Source organism: Lepus europaeus, chromosome 11 (assembly GCF_033115175.1).
Source record: "Lepus europaeus isolate LE1 chromosome 11, mLepTim1.pri, whole genome shotgun sequence".
NCBI lineage: Eukaryota > Metazoa > Chordata > Mammalia > Lagomorpha > Leporidae > Lepus > Lepus europaeus.
Window position 1 is genome coordinate 23,041,514 of NC_084837.1, and position 18,617 is coordinate 23,060,130.

Consider the following 18,617-nt stretch of genomic DNA (forward strand, 5'->3'; position numbering starts at 1 on the left):
TGCGGCCAGAGCTGAACCACTCTGAAGCCAGGAGCTTCTTCTGGGCCTCCTGTGAGGGTGTAGGGGCCCAAGGACTTGGGCCATCTTGTACTGTTTCCCAGGCCATAGCAGAGAGATAGATGGAAAGTGGAACAGCTGGGACTCGAACCAGCGTCCATATGGGATGCCAGCACTGCAGGCGGTGGCTTTACCTGCTATGCCACAATGCCGTCATGTATTGAATCTTCCTTTTTTTTTTTTTTTTTTTTTTTTTGACTGGCAGAGTGGATAGTGAGAGAGAGAGACAGAGAGAAAGGTCTTCCTTTTTGCCATGGTTCACCCTCCAGTGGCCACTGCGGCCGGCGCATCTCACTGACCCGAAGCCAGGAGCTTCTCCTGGTCTCCCATGCGGGTGCAGGGCCCAAGGACTTGCACCATCCTCCACTGCACTCCCGGGCCATAGCAGAGAGCTGGCCTGGAAGAGGGGCAACCGGGACAGAATCCGGCGCCCTGACCGGAACTAGAACCCGGTGTGCCGGCACTACAAGGTGGAGGATTAACCTGTTAAGCCACGGCGCCGGCCATGTATTGAATCTTAAAAGTAGGTTTTTTGTGAGAGTAGTAGCCAAATGTGATTGTGGCTACTATGTGTCTTTTTTTGGAAAGTTGGATTGTAAAATGTATAATTCTGTTTTCTCTTTTCAGAGGCTGATAAAATACCAGTAATGCGTGGACAGTGGTTTATTGATGGTACTTGGCAGCCTCTAGAAGAAGAAGAAAGTAACTTAATTGAGCAGGAGCATCTCAGTTGTTTTAAGGGTCGGCAGATGGAGGAAAATTTTGATATTGAAGTGTCAAAATCCATAGACGGAAAAGAAGGTAAGACCAGTCAGTCCATTCACCCTGTTCCGTAAATCATGTGAATTTTTGCAGCATTTGGAATAGTTCATATGTTTGATATGGTAGTTCAGGAAGTTTGGGAGTTTATAAAATTTGATTCTTCAAAATATTTGATTATTAATCTAGAATTAAAAATTATGAATTTCTGAACTATCTCAATTTTTATTTTACTTAATGCTCAGTGGCCTGATGCTAGCACAATTTACTATAAATGTACAAATTATTATACTCTCTAAAGTAGTACTTTTTAATAATCAAAGTTAAACTTGCCAAATAAGTTCTAGTCCTGATAATAAAGGACAGTTTTGTTAATATTTTAATGTTTCTGTTTCTGAAGCTAAAAATGTGATTACCTTTTTGGATATCTTAGTTGTATCCTATTGATAACCATATCTGTTTTTAATTTGAAACAACCTGCCTGTTATATTTCCCTAGCATTTGGATATGTTTGCAGTAGTTTAAAATATCATGTAATAGCCAAGATTGCCATGTTTTTGTTTTATGTCTGAGTCTTGAGCAAACTTCAATATATGTGGTAAAGTTAAAAATTCTATTATTCCATTTACTGCAGGCAGTGGAATCAACTATTCTGGTGAGTATAACTGTACAGGTAGATTAGAATTTGTAGATTTCTTTACCTTTTTTTTTTTTTTTTCTTAAAGCGTTTCTTCATCCATGCTTGCCTTTATTTGGGAGGTTTCTTGGCAAGCCCTACTGAATCTTGGGAATTAAAAAAGTGAATTGAATGATTTATTTTCCTTTCCCTCATGAAACATCTTTAAAGCAGAAGAGCTCAATATTGATAAAGTAGTTTACATAGGCAACTTGAGAAAAATGTCATGTGGTTGGAAGTAATTGTTTATTATAATGTAACCAATGAGAAAACAGTAAGCTTTAAATTAGCTGGAAATTTTTTTTGTCTGCTTTTGTTACTAACATCCCATGTTTTTCTCTTCTACTCTTTGCTCTCTGTTATCTTGTTCTGGCCATACATATATGCACATGTGTCATAAACAAGGAAATTGCATAGTTAGCCTAGACCAAAGTAAAATGTCTTTTGTATATACTTGATTAAAAGTCTGCATAATTTAGGGAAGTTGTGACTTGTGAATGGACTGGCGATTAAATGTAATATTTATATAATAAAAGTGTCTATTATGTATAGATGCCATACTCTAGGAATTCTAAATAATCTCATTTTCCTAATCTGCAGAATCAGATATGAGTATTTCATATTTCACTGTTAAAATAAAGCTGAAGATTCTTACATATCAATATCTAAAGAGCAGTTCAGTCTAAGTGCTGTAACTGCATTCATGCCAATTGCTGTAGAAATAATACTTTGCTCTGGTTCTAGGAAGAATAGCATGTTTTCTGTATCTGTGATACTGTATTAGTTACTGAAATATTTTGTAACCTCTTATCACTGGTACCAGAATAATGCCTTAAGCCTACTTCATAGTGTTTGAATGAGCCACTGTTTACCATAATAATTTCATTGCTTTTAGAGAAGGCTGAGTTCTGGATTCATTTTCACTTCTATTAATTCTTAAGTTTTCTGCCTTGAACATGGCAGTTCACCTTAACAAACCCAGTTTATCCACCTAGATTCCTTACTGTTAACACATAGAATGATTTATTTGTGTGAGTAGATTGTTTCAGTTTGATTTGAGAATATGTGATTGTGTTGATTCCAGGGTGTCAGTCTAGGAAATAATGGGTTTTTTTGTTGTTGTTGTTGTTATCTTTTAGGATATATGTTGTACATTTTTGAGTGATAGTAACAAAATGGTTAAGCTGTTTAAACACTTGCCTTACAGTCTTTTAAAAGTGATTCTTTGAGTTTCAGTAGAAGAAAAAATTGCTTTTCTTAAATATACTCTGATATCTAAAAATTCAATGTTTTGTTATTAATAGGTTGTAAGTTCAATTCAGTGTGTATAATTTTCACTTATTTATTCAGTTTTATATTAAACACATTTCTAGGTTAATATGTGACATTTAACTTGGAAGATTTTGTCTAAAAAGACACTGGCTGCAGGAAAGTACCACACACAAATCTATAAAGGTTAAAAAAGAAACTTCTGTTTGTTCTGAAGTTTTGTACTTTCTAAGTTTGAGGGGAGAAAATATCTTCTCCACCTAAATTTTCTCATGTATGGGGGATAAAGCCTTGACTGCAGATGGTTAGCAACTTTTGAATGCCCCTATGCACATAGCATTGTGCTTAGTTACTGTTGAGAAGGAAGTAGACAGGGTAGCTGCTCTCAAGGATTTTCAAACCTGTTAGAGAAGACAAAGCCAACAGAGGAAAAGAGATATGAAAGAGTAAGTACGATATGAGGTACACAGTAGACAGTCAATAGTACACATTACAGAGAAGCTAATTGGCAGTGATCAGCGTGCAGTGGAGTTCAGATAAGAATTTGTAGAAAAATCCCACTTAATTTTAATCTCAAAATATCATAGAGATTATTATTAAGCACCCTGGGAGATTAAAAACAACAACTAGAGTCCTTGCCTTCAGGGACATTAACATAAGATAATTTTTTTGTTTTGTTTTGTTTTGTTTTTCTGGCCTTGCTGTGTGGATATGGTAGCTATTGCCACAAATTGATTTGGGTGTGTTTAGTGTTTTCCTAGTAATCTCAAAATGAGCATTGAGTTAAAGAGATTATTGAAGGTTTGGTTTTGTGATAGCCCACAAAAAGATAATCACTATTTGTGATGTAGATGCCTTATTCTAAATTTAGTTCTGTGCAAATTAAAATGAAAAATTGATTCTTTCCCACTCCTCTCCCTAGGCTGGAAAATTTTTTCTCTAGCAGCCTAACCTATGAAAATCTATTGTTTCATAAGGAGAGAATCAGACAGATGAAATGAGGTCTTCAAATAAGTGATTTGCTAAATACTTAAATCTAGTACTAGATTAGTGTTTCATTTAGTTACAGTTTATCCAAGCTCCTGGTTCAAGCAGATGGGTTAGTGCTGCACATCTCTGGCCTAAAAAAAAATAATCTCAATTGAATGGTTGAGAAATCATCAGACTCAAATTGAGAGCTATTCTACAAGATAACTGATGAGTACTCTTTAAAAACTATCGATGTTGTGAAAGACAAGGCAAGACTTAGAATATGTCACAGATTAGAGGAGACTGAGAAGACATGACTGCAGAATGCAATGTGATACTCTGGATTGGACCCTCGCACAGAAAAAGACATCAGAAACACTGGAGAAATCTGAATAAAGTATACATGTTGGTTGATAGTAATGTACCAATGTTAATTTCTTAGTTTTGGTAATTATTCCATAGTTTAAGTAAAATGCTAACCTGAGGGAAAGCTGGTGAAGAGTATGTGTTAAGTCCATATATTATTTTTGCTATTTTCTGTTAAGTCTCAAATTCACACCAAAACAAGGCCAGCAGAGGAATTAAAATGAAATATTGAAAAATACCCAATTAATCCAAAAGAAACCAAGATAAGAAGAAAAAAGAAACAATGGGCCAAAGGGAAAAATGGATGAAAGAATGGTTGACCTATAAACTCACCACCCACATCCAACACTGCAGGAAATATAAGCGAGCTAATACTCCTATTAAAAGGCAGAGACTAACAGATCTGATAAGAATGCCAGCCCTGACTTTATGCTGTCTACAAGAGTCATGTTGTAGTGTAAATTCACATACAGGTTGAAGGTAAAAGAAGGGCATTACTGGCTAATATAGGACATTATGGCAGCACAGGTATGGATGGCTCCCATGGGTTTACAACATTTAGCAATGTGGCGGGGAAAGTGTGTACTCTGTCATTGTTACTGGATAAGGATAATCCCATACTGTGAAAATAGCACTTCAGATTTCAATAAAAAAGATGGGGCAGGCAGGAAGGCAGTGAAGGATGGCCCAAGTGCTTGGGCCCTGCACCGGCATGGGAGACCAGGAGGAAGCCCCTGGCTCCTGGCTTCGGATTGGTGCAGCACCGGCTGTAGCAGCCATTTGGGAGTGAACCAATGAAAGGAAGACCTTTCTCTCTCCCTCTCACTGTCTAACTCTGCCTTCCAAAAATAAAAAATAAAAAAGATGGGGCAGGGGTGGGGGAGGGAACCTTTTTAGCTTTCTTTCTAAGAAGAACCTACCTTCTAGTCTTTAGTTTTGTGATTTTGTAAATTTACCTAACTTAATTTCTCTGAGGTCTAATAAAGATGGCCAGTTTCCTTGTTACAGTTTTGAAATGTGCAGTGCTATTTCCCTGGGGTTGGAACTTTCCAGATTGCCAGCTTTTATAGAAAAGTAACTGAGTTTTTCTCTCCTAGGGATTAGTGTGTCATTGGCAACCCGGTTTCGAGTATTCTGTTGCTTTCTCAATTGTAAATGAAGAAGAAAAGTTGGTTGAGAGATTTATTGCACATATTTTTAGTATTTTAAATGTCCTTCCTTGTTGTATTAGACTTTAATAGATAAAAAGAACACTTTTATTAAATGTTACTGTTTAACAAATTAGCATTTTCAGGTGGATCTTGAGTTTATGCATACTTTTGCTAATGCTGCGTAAGATTTCCTAAAATTCTGTTTTGTGAAAAGAGAACACTGAGCGCTGCATTCTGGCCCTCGACTTTCCGGACAGCGAGTCCTGCTTTTGCTCTGCTCACAGTAGTGCCCCTCATTCTGGGCTGTGCTTGGAGAAAACTAAGCTCTGCTTCAGGATGTGTAACAGAGAAGCAGGTGACTTCCAAGGGAAAAGAAGAAATGTGAGAAGAAGGTGAAGAACCGTGTTTGTTTTGTGAAAATGTTTTCCTGTTTCGAAATTATTTTTTCGCTGTGTATTGGAATGTTTCTCTTTTTTTAATCCTTAAATCATACTGTTTGTGTAGAAGGGAAAGCCTTTGTACTTATGTACTTTCTGAAAGTGTTTGTAGATTTTTAGCTGTGGCCACATGGTCCTTATAAGGTCTTCTGTTGGATTTCTTTTAGTAGACATGGAATTGCTTTGTATTTCTTTTACTACTAGATTTACACAGCCTAATGTTTATTTCTTTGTGTAGTGAAGTCTCAGGTTGATGTCTCTATGAAGCCTTGGCAGCCTTTTCCTAACACATTTTTGGTTGAAAAGTCTCGTGGTCTGAGTGGCTCATCACCTCCTCAGTAACTGACCAGAGGGCGCATGAAAGAAGAAACATTTTCCCAGGAAACTGCCTCCATTGTCATTTTCTGCCACTCTGTGATGCTGAAATATTCTTAGAATCCTGATGTAGCTCCCAGCTTCTAGTCCTAGTCTGTAGTATTCACAGCCATCTGATGATATGTAGTTGTAGTTACGAAAGTGCCATGTAAACATTTCTCAGTCCCCTTTATTGTACAAATCTGAATATACTTCATCTGTATATACACAGATTTGACCTATTTCTAGTACCGTACAACAAGAACTAAATATTTTGTATTTGAGCAGTATTTAACCTTTGAATGTCACATTAATATAGAAGGGAGTGAGGATGAAGATCAAATGTATTAGAAAATAAATTTAACTCATTCATAAAATTCTGTAATTAACACAGCTGATAAACTGATTTGTAAGGTTCAATTTCAAGTGGGCTTAAATAATTGCTTATTTAAAATGGAGAAATTTACATAATTAGCAAAATTTGACAGTAAAAATGCTGACTTTAAGGTTATCTACTGATTTGCCAGATAGGAGATGTGTGCCTGGATTTATGTTTTCTGCTCTGTGCTTACAGGATGTCACAGCATACATTTTTACTAATGGCGATTTCTAAATAATTTTGTCACTAGTAAATCTTTCCAAAAGGGACAGTTTTTGTAGATTTTGATTTTTGTTTTTTAGTGGAAATTTCATTCAAAAAAAATCATTTTTAACACCTTGAACAGAGTCGTAAAAATATTTCTGAGGGCAAGCTTGAGCCATTAACCTTCAACAGTGGGAAGCACTTAGTGGAGTGTGTGCTGTGGTGTCTTCTCCAGGAAAGCCGCCTTAGATGCTTGAAATCCTATGTGTTGCACTCTCAGTTGTACTTCAGGCTTTGGTATGTCAGAGTACAAAGATGGTGAGAGTAAATAACCTTAGCTTTGTAAGAATGTAGTTCATAATCTCTTGAACGTTCAAAAATGCTACGTTCTCTTTTACTATATCTATGCAAAAACAATAATGATGATCACTTAAATGTCTTTGATTTATCAATTTAGCTATCGTTTGCCTTTTTTCTAAAAATAGAGCATATATTTGATAAACATTAAACTAATATGCTTTATTGATTTTAGAGATTACATAAATATTTAGAATAATGTTTATCAAATGGAACTTATTTTTCACATAAATACAAAAGAAAAGGCAACACGACAAACCTCATCTAAAATTTACTTTGAAGCTCAGTGTTTTTGCTTTCTCAGTCGTCTACCACCTCCCTCCCTTCTCCCTCCCTTCTCTGTTCAAATGGAGAGGATATAAGGAGAATACAGATGCGGCAGGTCTTAAAAGAAAGCGTTCCCAAGGTACAGTAATTGTAGTTTTATTTCTCCCTGTAGTTCTATTCCTGCCTTATAGCATTCAATTGTGTTTAAAGCATAGAAATGGTTTTTTTTTTTAAATGTGTCCTTAGTGCTATTTTGCTTAGTGCTATTCTAAGTGTATATAGACCTTTGTAAACTATATGTATATTCCTGTAAGAGCGTGTTCACCCATATTAAGACAATGTGTGGATAATTTAAAGAGAAACAAAATTTTGCAGGCTTAACATTTTTCTGTAAATAGTTTGGTCATATAGCTTTAATGTTGATAGTGTATGCTGTTTTAAATTATTTTAATAAAAATGTGGTTTAGAAGCATTAGATAAAATGGCTTAAAGTAGTGACTTGGATCAGATAATTCTTAGATTTAGAAAGTAAATAAATATTAAACTCTTTCAAAATATTTTTACTTTATGAAATACTCTTTTATTTAAAAAATGGCCTTATACATTATTTTCTTTGAAATTGTGAAGATACTATTAATGTTTACTGTGTTAATTGAATTTTGATTTTATATTCAGTATTAGTAATGTGTCCTGGCAGGTAAGTACATATAAATTCTCATTTCATAAATTTCTGAAAGTTGTTTGTAACATCATTAAGAAATAATGTTCTTATAATGTACTTTGTATTCTAGTATGAACAGATTTTCTTAAAAATGTTTTATGATCCTTGATCTTAAACAGAGCTAAATCTTTATATTGAGCTTGAGGTAATTTTAGTCATATTCAAGTTAGACTCTGCCTGTTAGCTAGGTGGCAAGTCACTTAATCTCTTTGTACCCCTCTTTTTACATAAAATAGCATGTATGAATTAGCAAATTACACATAGGTAGATACGTTAATGTCCATTTTCTCAATTCATTGCTTCCACAAACATTACTGAATTTGTGATATGTGCCAGGCACTATGCTAGGGCACAGTATTTAGTGCTTGGGATGCAAAATGATGAAGATACAGTCCCCATGTCATGAGAGCATGTAAACTCCTGAAGGTACACAGGTTTAGATTTTTGGTTTTAGACTTAATTTTTCTAAGCATACTGCCAGTTACAGAAAGGCAATAACCATACCGATTTGAACATGAAGGTAAAAAGATATACCCCTCACTTTTTTTTTTTTTTTTTTTTAAGATTTTGTTTGTTTATTTGAGAGGTAGAGTTACAAACAGTGAAAAGGAGAAAAAGGACTTCTATCCGCTGGTTCACTCAATTGGCCACAATGGCTGGAGCTGAGCCGATCTGAATCCAGAGCCAGAAGCTTCCTCCAGGTCTCCCACGTGGGTGCAGGGGTCCAAGGACTTGGGCCATCTTCTACTGCTTTCCCAGGCATAGCAGAGAGCTGGATTGCAAGTGGAATAGCCAGGACACGAACCGGTGCCCATATGGGATGCTGGCACTGCAGGCGACGGCTTTACCCACTATGCCACAGCGCCGGCCCCAGTATCCATTCTAAAAGTACCTAATATTCTCATACATTATTCTCTTTCCAGTTTGGAGGTAATTTTTTTCTTCTGAGTTTTGTTCTGTCTTGCATTGAGTAAAAGTTTTACAGATGTTTTGGTATTTAGTAAAATCAACAGAAAACATGGAACTTTATTTTCTGGGTCAAAATTATTGAAGACTTTCAAATAGATATATAACTCTTAGACCTCAGGAATTGTCACATAACCTGGGAAAGCAGCTCAGTAAAAATCAAAATAACTACATGTTGGCGATTAAATTATGGTAGGGAAGCCAGTTAGTCCATGTTTTCACCAACTGCCGTTCCTGTAGCATGTTTAATCATTTATAGGATTAAGTCCCCATCCATTGCTTGCATCACGCAGGTTTTTTATTTATTTACTTATTTGAGATGCAGTGAGAGAGACAGCTCGCGTCCTTCCTGCGCTAGCAGGAAGCTGTTACCAGGAGCAGAGTCAGGACTCAGTCCCAGCACCCCAGTGTAGGATGCAGGGGTCCCAGATGGTGGCTGAATCGTTAGGCCAAATGCCCTCCCCTAACTTTTTTTAATATAACAGTTTTTTTATTGAACTGAGTTACCATCAGAGTTGTTAGATAAATTGATTTTAAAAATCTAAGTATTAAAGCCTTTTTTCACACAAATGAAGTTTGTTTTAGAGACCTTCAAATTAGTTTTTTATTTTTCTTTTTACCACAGCTATTCATAGTTTTAAATTGAGTCGAAACCATGTGGACTGGCACAGTGTGGATGAAGTGTATCTTTACAGTGATGCAACAACATCTAAAATTGCAAGAACAGTTACCCAAAAACTGGGATTTTCTAAAGGTAATTGTTTAATATCACTATAGCATATGAAAATTTCAGGATTCTGACTTTTATATCCAAATAGATGATTCAAATTCTATTTTTGTTGTTTTTTGAATATGTACTAAATTTGGTGATGAGTATCCTGTTAAATTAACCTTGTATTAAAGTTACTGGGTTAGCATGTATTCATCAATAATTAGATACTAATGTTATAAGATTCATATCTTATTTTCTATGTTTATTTGTCAGGTGTACTTATTTTCTAAGTTACCTTATCATGTCTTTACCCATATTGCTATTTGAATGGTTGTATTTTTATTTTTTGGTTAGTAAGTTTTTTTAATATCTAAATGTGTATGTATATTTTGCATAATTTTTCTAAATTTGCTATCTGTCTTTTATCTTTGTTCCCTACTTCCTTTTTAGATACGGAAGTTTGGAATGTTTCAGTGTTCACTTTGTCCTTTCTTCCTTTCTTTTCTTTATCCTTGTGGTTTCAAGTTTTGGTGTCCTGTCCAGTTCAGTTTATGTCAGAGACAATCAAAACACATTATTATCTTACAAGTTTTTCTCTACTCCCAGTGAGGATTTTTCTTAATACTCCTTGTATTTCTTTTTTTTTTCTTTAAACATATTATAAAAATGCTGGGGTGTTTTGTTTGTTTTTCAGAATAACTAGTAAACATAGAATCATATTTTTTCCGCAGCATCAAGTAGCGGGACCAGACTTCATAGAGGTTACGTAGAAGAAGCCACGTTGGAAGATAAGCCATCGCAGACCACCCATATTGTGTTTGTTGTACATGGCATTGGGCAGAAAATGGACCAAGGAAGAATCATCAAAAACACAGCCATGTGAGTGCTTGGATGAATACGTTCCACATGGTGTCTAGAATCCAGACTTGTGTCCCAGTGCAGGAAGATTAACACAATGCACTCACCCCACTGCCAGCTAGTCTGGCACCAGGTTACAGACCAAGCTTCGGGATCTGGCTCACATTTTATAGGTAGATAACTGATGATGATTGGTGTTCAATCCCCATGGTATAGAGAAAGGGGGTAGGAAGGCCCTTTTTAGCCTAATACATTGTTATGTGGGTTTGAAAGGAAGAAAAACCTGTTAAATTTTTATCTTCTTGAACTTCAGGAAACAAGATGACTGGAGTTTTCTCGACTCTGAACTGCAGTTAGCAGCTCAGTCTGTTCAGAGGAAACTGAACTCTGACTTTTATGTGGAATGCACATGCCTTAGTAATACACCAGAAAGTTATTTACATTCATTTATGCTCAGCTCGATTCTAAAAGCTCTGTAAGGTGGTATTAAGGTATGTGTTACATTCGTGTATTTCAAAAACGTTAAAGACTGTTGCTGTGGTGTGGATGTGATATGTTGTCCCCCAAACAAGGTCCACAGCTTGGAGGCTTGAATCCCTGTGTGGCATTGTCAGGGGGTTGACGGAACCTTTAAGAGGCGGGGCCTAGAGGGAGGTCCTGAGGTCAGTTGCCATCAAATGGGAAAAAAGCTGTTTCTCAGAGGATACTTGTTAGTCCTGGAGAGGGGATTGTTACAAAAGGCTGAGTGGGCGCCTCCCGGCTTCTTGGGCTTCCTGCCTCACATGTGTTTGCTCTGCCTGTGTTCCCACCAGAAGTGAGCCCATGCAGGAAACTGGAGCTCCATAAACCTCTTCTTGGTGAACTTAGCCTGCCTCAGGTGTTTGTTACTCGGACATTAATCTGACAGATACGGGTGCATTAAAAGGGAGGGTTATTGACCAGGCTCCGTCTTGGTCATCCAGGTGTGGGTGGCAGGGACCCAAGTGCTCAGGGCATTTCTGCTGCCTTCCCAGGCACATTAGCAGGGTGCTAGATCGGAAGCAGAGCAGCCAGGACTAGAACCAGCACTCCGATGTGAGATTCTGGCATTTCAGGCAGCAGCGTAGCTCATTGCACAACGCCAGCCAATGGGTTAAAGAGGAAGTACAATTCACTTAAAAAACAAAAAAGCAACTGTCAGACACTGTTAGGCCAACCTGATCCTTTCAGTCTCTTCCCTGTGATCCGACTTCTACTTTCTGCTGACTTCTGTATTATATCTCATGGTTTTTATGTTCTTACGCTAGGTTGCAAATCTTTTCTTTTGCCATCTAGGAGCCTGACATAGGTCATTGGTATATTCTCTCTGGAGCAGTTGCTAAGTGAGAAGTTATCAATTTGATTTCTTTGGGTACAAGTAGGTGAAAACCTAGTCCACTGTAAACCATAAAAGGGAAGGGTGCAGGAGTGATGTTGCCAAACAGCTCATCAGAGTCCATACTGCGGTTTCTCTGTGTTCTCCCCTTCTTCAGCATGGAGCAGTGTCTGACTTCTGTGGTTTGTATCTGACGTGGTGTATGCCATCCTGTGTTCATTAAACTTCTTTTTTCCCAACATTCCCCATGAGTCTTTGCATTTCAGTGGTTGATGTGTTGCATCCAAACATCCTAAATCTCTTCATGTGGCCAGACAGGGTCTCACTGGCCAGCCTTGTCATATTCCCACCCTAGAACGGGATGGAAATTGGCTTTGTCATAACTGTAGGAGGTGGTAGAGCCACTGATAAAAATCAGGAGCTATTACTGGACACAGCATGATAAATCCAAGGTGGTCCAAAGCACCAAGTGTATGCTACGTATTGATTGCCATAATTTCTTCAGATTAATTTGATGGACAATTCTCCACATAAATTAGTAATTGATAAGGAATATTCTTAGAAAGGAATTCTGCTTATGAGTGGATGAGAAAACCAGAGGAAAATGTCTTATTCTTTTCCTGCTTCCTCCCAATCCTCAGTTAGTTGTCCAGCTTTGTAAAGTCCAATCAGTTCTTCCAGTATCAGTGCCAGTCTGAAGCTTACTTGTCCTTATGATTGGATTTGGGAGAGCAGAGTTGAAATGAACAAGGTAGATGAAGGGGATACACGCTCTGTTCAACTGGCAACCACTGATTCTGTAAGCTTCTCTTGAAATCACGTCTCACATGCCTAGAAACAGAGGTTTTCCCTCTTACCTTATGTTACTGAACTTGCTAATGAATTACAGTAGTGTAATCACTTTGTTCCAGCGAAATATGTTTGTTATTGACATAGCTTACATTATTACACTGTTGACATAGTCTACAGAGCACCGGAATTGGTTTACTGTATGGGAAGAATATATTTCAAATAAAATTGTATTTACTTTTCTGTGGAGTTTTTTTGTTGTTGTTGTTTTTTGTTTTTTTTTTTTTGACAGGCAGAGTAGATAGTGAGAGAGAGAGAGACAGAGAGAAAGGTCTTCCTTTTTGCCGTGGTTCACCTCCAGTGGCCGCTGCGGCCGGCGCATTGCGCTGGTCTCCCGTGCGAGTACAGGGCCCAAGCATTTGGGCCATCCTCCACTGCCTTCCCGGGCCACAGCAGAGGGCTGGCCTGGAAGAGGGGCAACCGGGACAGAATCCGGCGCCCTGACCGGAACTAGAACCTGGTGTGCTGGCGCCGCAAGGCGGAGGATTAGCCTGTTAAGCCACGGCGCCGGCTTTTTCTGTGGAGTTTTATCACAAGGAAAATTTTCATTAAAGTTAAGTGCCTAATGGCCTAAATTAGTAATTTAAAGCTATAATTTTAGAAGAGAATAAAGAAATTTAGTCATGATGGGTTAAACACAGAAGCTTTTCTCATTCCCTCCAGAAACCTCACTAAAAATGATGGTAAAAGAATTTTAAAAAAAGAAAGGCATACAATCAAAACTAGGAAAAAAAAAAAAAAAAAAGACGTAAACCCGTAAGTGTAGACAACTTGAGAGGAGAACCCACAGCAGATAGGAGCATCAACACAAGGGCCCTCATTGTGGCACAGCAGGCTGGACCTCTGCCTGCCTCACCAGCATCCCATACAGGACCCAGCTGCTCAGATTCGGGTCCAGCTCCCTACCAGTGCTCATAGGAAAGCGGCAAAGAATGGCCCAAGTGCTCGCGCCCCTGCACCCACATGGGAGACCAGGAGAAAGCTCTGGGCTCCTGGCTTCAGCCTTGCCCGGCCCCAGCCATAGCAGCCATGTGGGAAGTGAACCACCCTTCTCTCTTTCCTCTGTCTGGAGCTCTGCCTTTCAAGTAAATACAAAATAAATCTTAGAAAACACAATTTATATTTAGAATAGAAATACATTTGCCTGATACACAAATCAATATATAAAAATGAATAGGATGAAAGCCTGATTTTTATTCCCATCTACATCTTCCCCCCATCATCCTTTGTCTTTATGCCTCAGTTTATATCCTTCCAGATTTTGTTTGGGTAAATACACATTTTGTTCCACATAAAAGGTGCCATACCAGGTACTTCTGCTTTAAAAAAAAAAATGCTTTGTTTATTTGCATTGATTTATAATTCAGATAGAGAGAAGTGTCTTTCATCCACCGGTTCACTTACTAAATGCCCACAGAATCTTGGGCTGGGCCAGACCAAAACCAGGAGTCTGCAGCTCCATCTGTGTCTCCTGACTGTGCGGCAGGGACCCAAGGGTGTGAGCCATCATTACTGCCTCCCAGAGAGTGTGTTAGCAGGAGGCTGGAATCGGAAGTGGAGCCTGGCCTCTCTGACACGGGGTGCAGGCTTATCAACTGACGTCTTAACTCTCTACCAAATGCTGCCCATGGGCTTTTTTTTTTTTTTTTTTTTTTTTTTTTTTTTAGAATTTAAAAATCTGTCTTGGAGATTATTGTTTATGATTTTTGTTTCCACTCCTTTCCTTTAAAATTTCCTTCAAAATTAATGGAAATGTGGAATATTTTTGTACTCTCTACATGAGTATTTCATAATGAGTATTTTCTATTAACTTTTATAAAAAATTATTTATTTGAAATGCAGAGTTATAGAGAGGCAGAGGCAGAGAGAGAGAGACTCTTCTATCTGCTGGTTCACTCCCCCAAAATGGTCATAATACCCAGGGCTGGGGCATTCCGAAGCCACGAGCTTCCTCCAGGTTTCCCACATGGGTGCAGAGGCCCAAGGACTTGGCTCATCTGCTGCTTTCCCAGGCCATAGCAGAGCGCCAGATCAGAAGTAGATCAGCGGAGAGTTAAACCAGTGCCCATATACGACGCCAGTGCGACACACAGTGACTTTACCTGCTACACCACTGTGCCAACCCCTTTATTAACTTTTTGAAAGCCTTCCTATGCATGAATTTCAAAAGATTGTTTACACCAAAATAAATCTTGTAATTCCATTTTCCATGAACTTCTTGTAGGAAGTGTATGTCTGTATATACCTATATGTGTATAATATATATAAAATATATATCTCACAGATCTTTTTAAAACCAATTAGTTTATCAATTGATTTTTTGTAGTTGAAAGATAAGTATTATATATTATATGTATGTACACATATATAATATATAATACTTATTTTATATATATATATATATATGGACAGGCAGAGGTAGAGAGACAGAGAGAAAGGTCTTCCTTCCGTTGGTTTACCCCTCAAATGGCCGCTGTGGCCAGCACACTGCACTGATCCGAAGCCAGGAGCCAGGTGCTTCCTTCTGGTCTCCCATGCGGATGCAGGACTGAAGCACTTGGGCCATCCTCCATTGCACTCTCGGGCCACAGCAGAGAGCTGGACTGGAAGAGGAGCAACCAGGACAGAATCCGGCGCCCCGACCGGTACTAGAACCCGGGGTGCCAGCGCTGCAGGCGGAGGATTAGCCTAGTGAGCTGCGGCGCCAGCATAAATATTATATTTTTTAGTTTTTCTTTTTTTTTTTCTTTTTTTTTTTTTTTTTTTGACAGGAGAGTGGATAGTGAGAGAGAGAGACAGAGAGAAAGGTCTTCCTTTTTGCCGTTGGTTCACCCTCCAATGGCCGCTGCGGCCGGCGCATCTCGCTGATCCGAAGCCAGGAGCCAGGTGCTTCTCCTGGTCTCCTATGTGGGTGCAGGGCCCAAGGACTTGGGCCATCCTCCACTGCCTTCCCGGGCCACAGCAGAGAGCTGGCCTGGAAGAGGGGCAACCGGGATAGAATCCGGCGCCCCAACCGGGACTAGAACCCCGTGTGCTGGCGCCGCAAGGCGGAGGATTAACCTGTTAAGCCACGGCGCCGGCCTTTAGTTTTTCTTTATGCCTTAATTGGGTCATAACTGTCAGATATGTTTAATCTCTTCCTTCCCCTTTTGAAGTACAAATGAAACAGATAAGCTCATAACAGAATTAAAATCATGATTTTTTTTTAAAGATTTTATTTATTTTGACAGGTAGAGTTACAGACAGTGAGAGGGAGAGACAGAGATAAAGGTCTTCCTTCCATTGGTTCACTCTCCAAATGGTGGCAAGGACTGGAGCTGCGCTGATCCCAAGCCAGGAGCGAGGTGCTTCTTCCTGGTCTCCTATGTGGGCGCAGGGGCCCGAGTATTTGGGCCATCTCCTACTGCTTTCCCAGGCCGTAGCAGAGAACCAGATTGGAAGAGGAGCAGCTGGGACTAGAACCGGCACCTATATGGGATGCCGGTGCTGCAGGCATAGGATTAAGCTAGTGCACCATGGCACCAGCCCCTAAAATCATGATTTTTTAAAAATTTTATTTATTTCTTTTGTTTGAGAGGCAGAGAGATGTGGGGTGAGAATGTATTAAAGGTGAAGGAGGAGAAAAAGAGAGGAAGAAAATGATGGACATTTTGTGACTGTGTCTACAGATTTGCATTGCAAAAAAGTGTTGTATGTTAACAATAGAATGAGGGGCTGGCTCTGTGGCATAGTAAGCTAAACATCCGCCTGCGGCTGCAGCATCCCATATGAGTGCTGGTTCATGTCCCAGCTACTCCTCTTCCAATCCGGCTCTCTACCATGGCCTGGGAAAGCAGTGGAAGATGGCCCAAGTGCTTGACGCCCTGTACCCATGCAGGAGACCTGGAGGAAGCTCCTGGTTTCAGATCAGCGCAGCTCTGGCCGTTGGGGGCAATCTGGGAAGTGAACCAGTGGATGGAAGACCTCTATCTTTCGCGCTCTATCTCTCTGCCTTTGCCTCTCTGAACTCTGCCTCTGAACTTCTTTCTGCAGAAGTAGACAGATCTTCTATCCACTGGTTCTCAAATACCAAAGCAAGCTCTTGGCTCCTGGATTTGAATCAGCCCAGCTCCTATTGTAGCCATTTAGGGGTGAACCAGCTGATGGAAGACCTTTATCTCTGTCTCTTCCTCTCTCTGTAACTCTACCTCTGAAGTAAGTAAGTAAAATCTTTTTAAAAAAGAAAGGAAGAGGAACATACCATTTTTTTAACATGGTTTTTACGTGGAAAAGACATCGGGGGCTGACGCTGTGCATAACGAGAAGCCACTGTCTGCAGTGCCGGCATCTCATATGGGTGATGGTTCAATTCCTGGTTGCTCCACTTCCAATCCAGCTCTCTGCTGTGGCCTGGGAAAGCAGTAGAAGATGGTCCAAGTCATTGGGCCCCTTCACCCATGTGGTAGACCCAGAAGAAGCTTCTGGCTTCAGATCAGCGCAGCCCCAGCCATTGTAGCCAATTGAGGAGTGAACCAGCAGATGGGAGACCTCTTTCTCTCTATGTGTAACTCTGACTTTTAAATAAATAACTCTTTAAAAAAAAAAAAAAGGAAAGGAAAAGACATCAGCAAAGTTGCATGATAGGTGATCAGTAAACAGAAGTTGATTTTTGTAAATGCTGGAGTGGATGATCTCAAATGAAATTAAGAAAGTAATTCTGTTTTACTATAACATCAAGAAGAAAATCTTATAAGTTTAACAGCAGATGCGTGATTTGATACACTGAAAACTAGAACATATAAGTGGAAGAAATTAGATTTAGTTTACTGCAAAACTCAGTCTTGAAAAGATGGCATTACTCCCAAACTGATCTATACATTCAGTGCAATCTCTATTAAAATCCCACCTCTTTTGCATAAATTGACAGCTAAAATTTACATGGAAATGCAAGGGACCCAAAAAGTCTAACAGTCTTGACATGGAACAAAGCTGGAGGTGTCACACTTCCTTATTTTTACCTTAATGTTAAACTGCAGTAATTGGGACATTGTGTTACTGGCTGACACAGAGGTAGACATAGCTCCACGAACCTGTTTGAGAGTTCAACTAATTTCAACAAAAATGCTGAGACAATTTAATGAGGGAAAGAACATCTTTTCAACAAATGAAGCTGGGACAACCTCATATCCACATGCAAAAATATCAGAATGCATACAAAAATTAGTTCAAAATGAATGCAAGAATTATACCTCAGAGCCAAAACTATAACACTTTCTAAAAGAAAAAATAGGAGAAAATCTTCAATGCCTTGTATTAGGCATTGGTTTCTGAGGTATGACATTAAAGCAAGAACCACAAAAAAATAAAGACATCATGTTTTGTCAAAATTAAAAACGTGTGAATGCAGGGCCCTGAGTCTCGCTGTGGAAACTGGCTGGGCGTCTGCATTGTCTGCGTCTGGCTACAGGATCCATATACTGAAGACAGCATCTGGAAGCTCCTACTTTGTAATTGTTGGCCGCCATGATAATCCAGTTTTTGAAATGGAGTTTTTGCCCGCTGGGAAAGCGGAATCCAAAGATGATCATCGTCATCTGAACAAGTTCATAGCCCTTGCAGCCCCTGATCTGGTAGATGAGAACATGTGGCTCCCGAACAACAACAGCATGCACTTGAAAACTGTGGGCTGGTTCAACCAGCAGTTCGTGTCAGCATTTGTCACTGCAGAACATAGGAGATTTATTATGTCCCATGGTAAAGGCAAAAAGATGGAATAAAGAACTTCTTTACTGATGTCTGATTTATAAGGTTTGTGATCCATTTTATGAACTCAGTTCTCCTATTCGGTCAAGTGCATTTGACAGAAAACTTCAGTTTCTTGGGAAGAAACCCCTTTTAAGCTGAACACAGAAAAGCTCCAAAACAGTGTTGCT

General features: G+C 39.1%; 1 protein-coding gene and 1 pseudogene across 8 annotated transcripts in view; both read left to right on the forward strand.

Annotated features, from left to right (window-relative positions):
• DDHD1 (DDHD domain containing 1) overlaps positions 1-18,617 on the forward strand; it is an 85,786-nt gene that overhangs the window by 33,674 nt on the left and 33,495 nt on the right. For 3 of the 8 annotated variants that reach the window (XM_062205118.1, XM_062205110.1, XM_062205112.1), the window contains exons 2-6: positions 685-858; positions 1,451-1,471; positions 7,283-7,384; positions 9,558-9,686; positions 10,376-10,523. In XM_062205118.1, the coding sequence (XP_062061102.1) occupies positions 685-858; positions 1,451-1,471; positions 7,283-7,384; positions 9,558-9,686; positions 10,376-10,523 (574 nt within the window). The remainder of the gene's footprint in view (positions 1-684; positions 859-1,450; positions 1,472-7,282; positions 7,385-9,557; positions 9,687-10,375; positions 10,524-18,617) is intronic. The other 5 variants (XM_062205113.1, XM_062205115.1, XM_062205114.1 and 2 more) reach the window with 3 other exon arrangements.
• On the forward strand, positions 10,690-18,588 carry LOC133769703 (trafficking protein particle complex subunit 2-like; annotated as a pseudogene).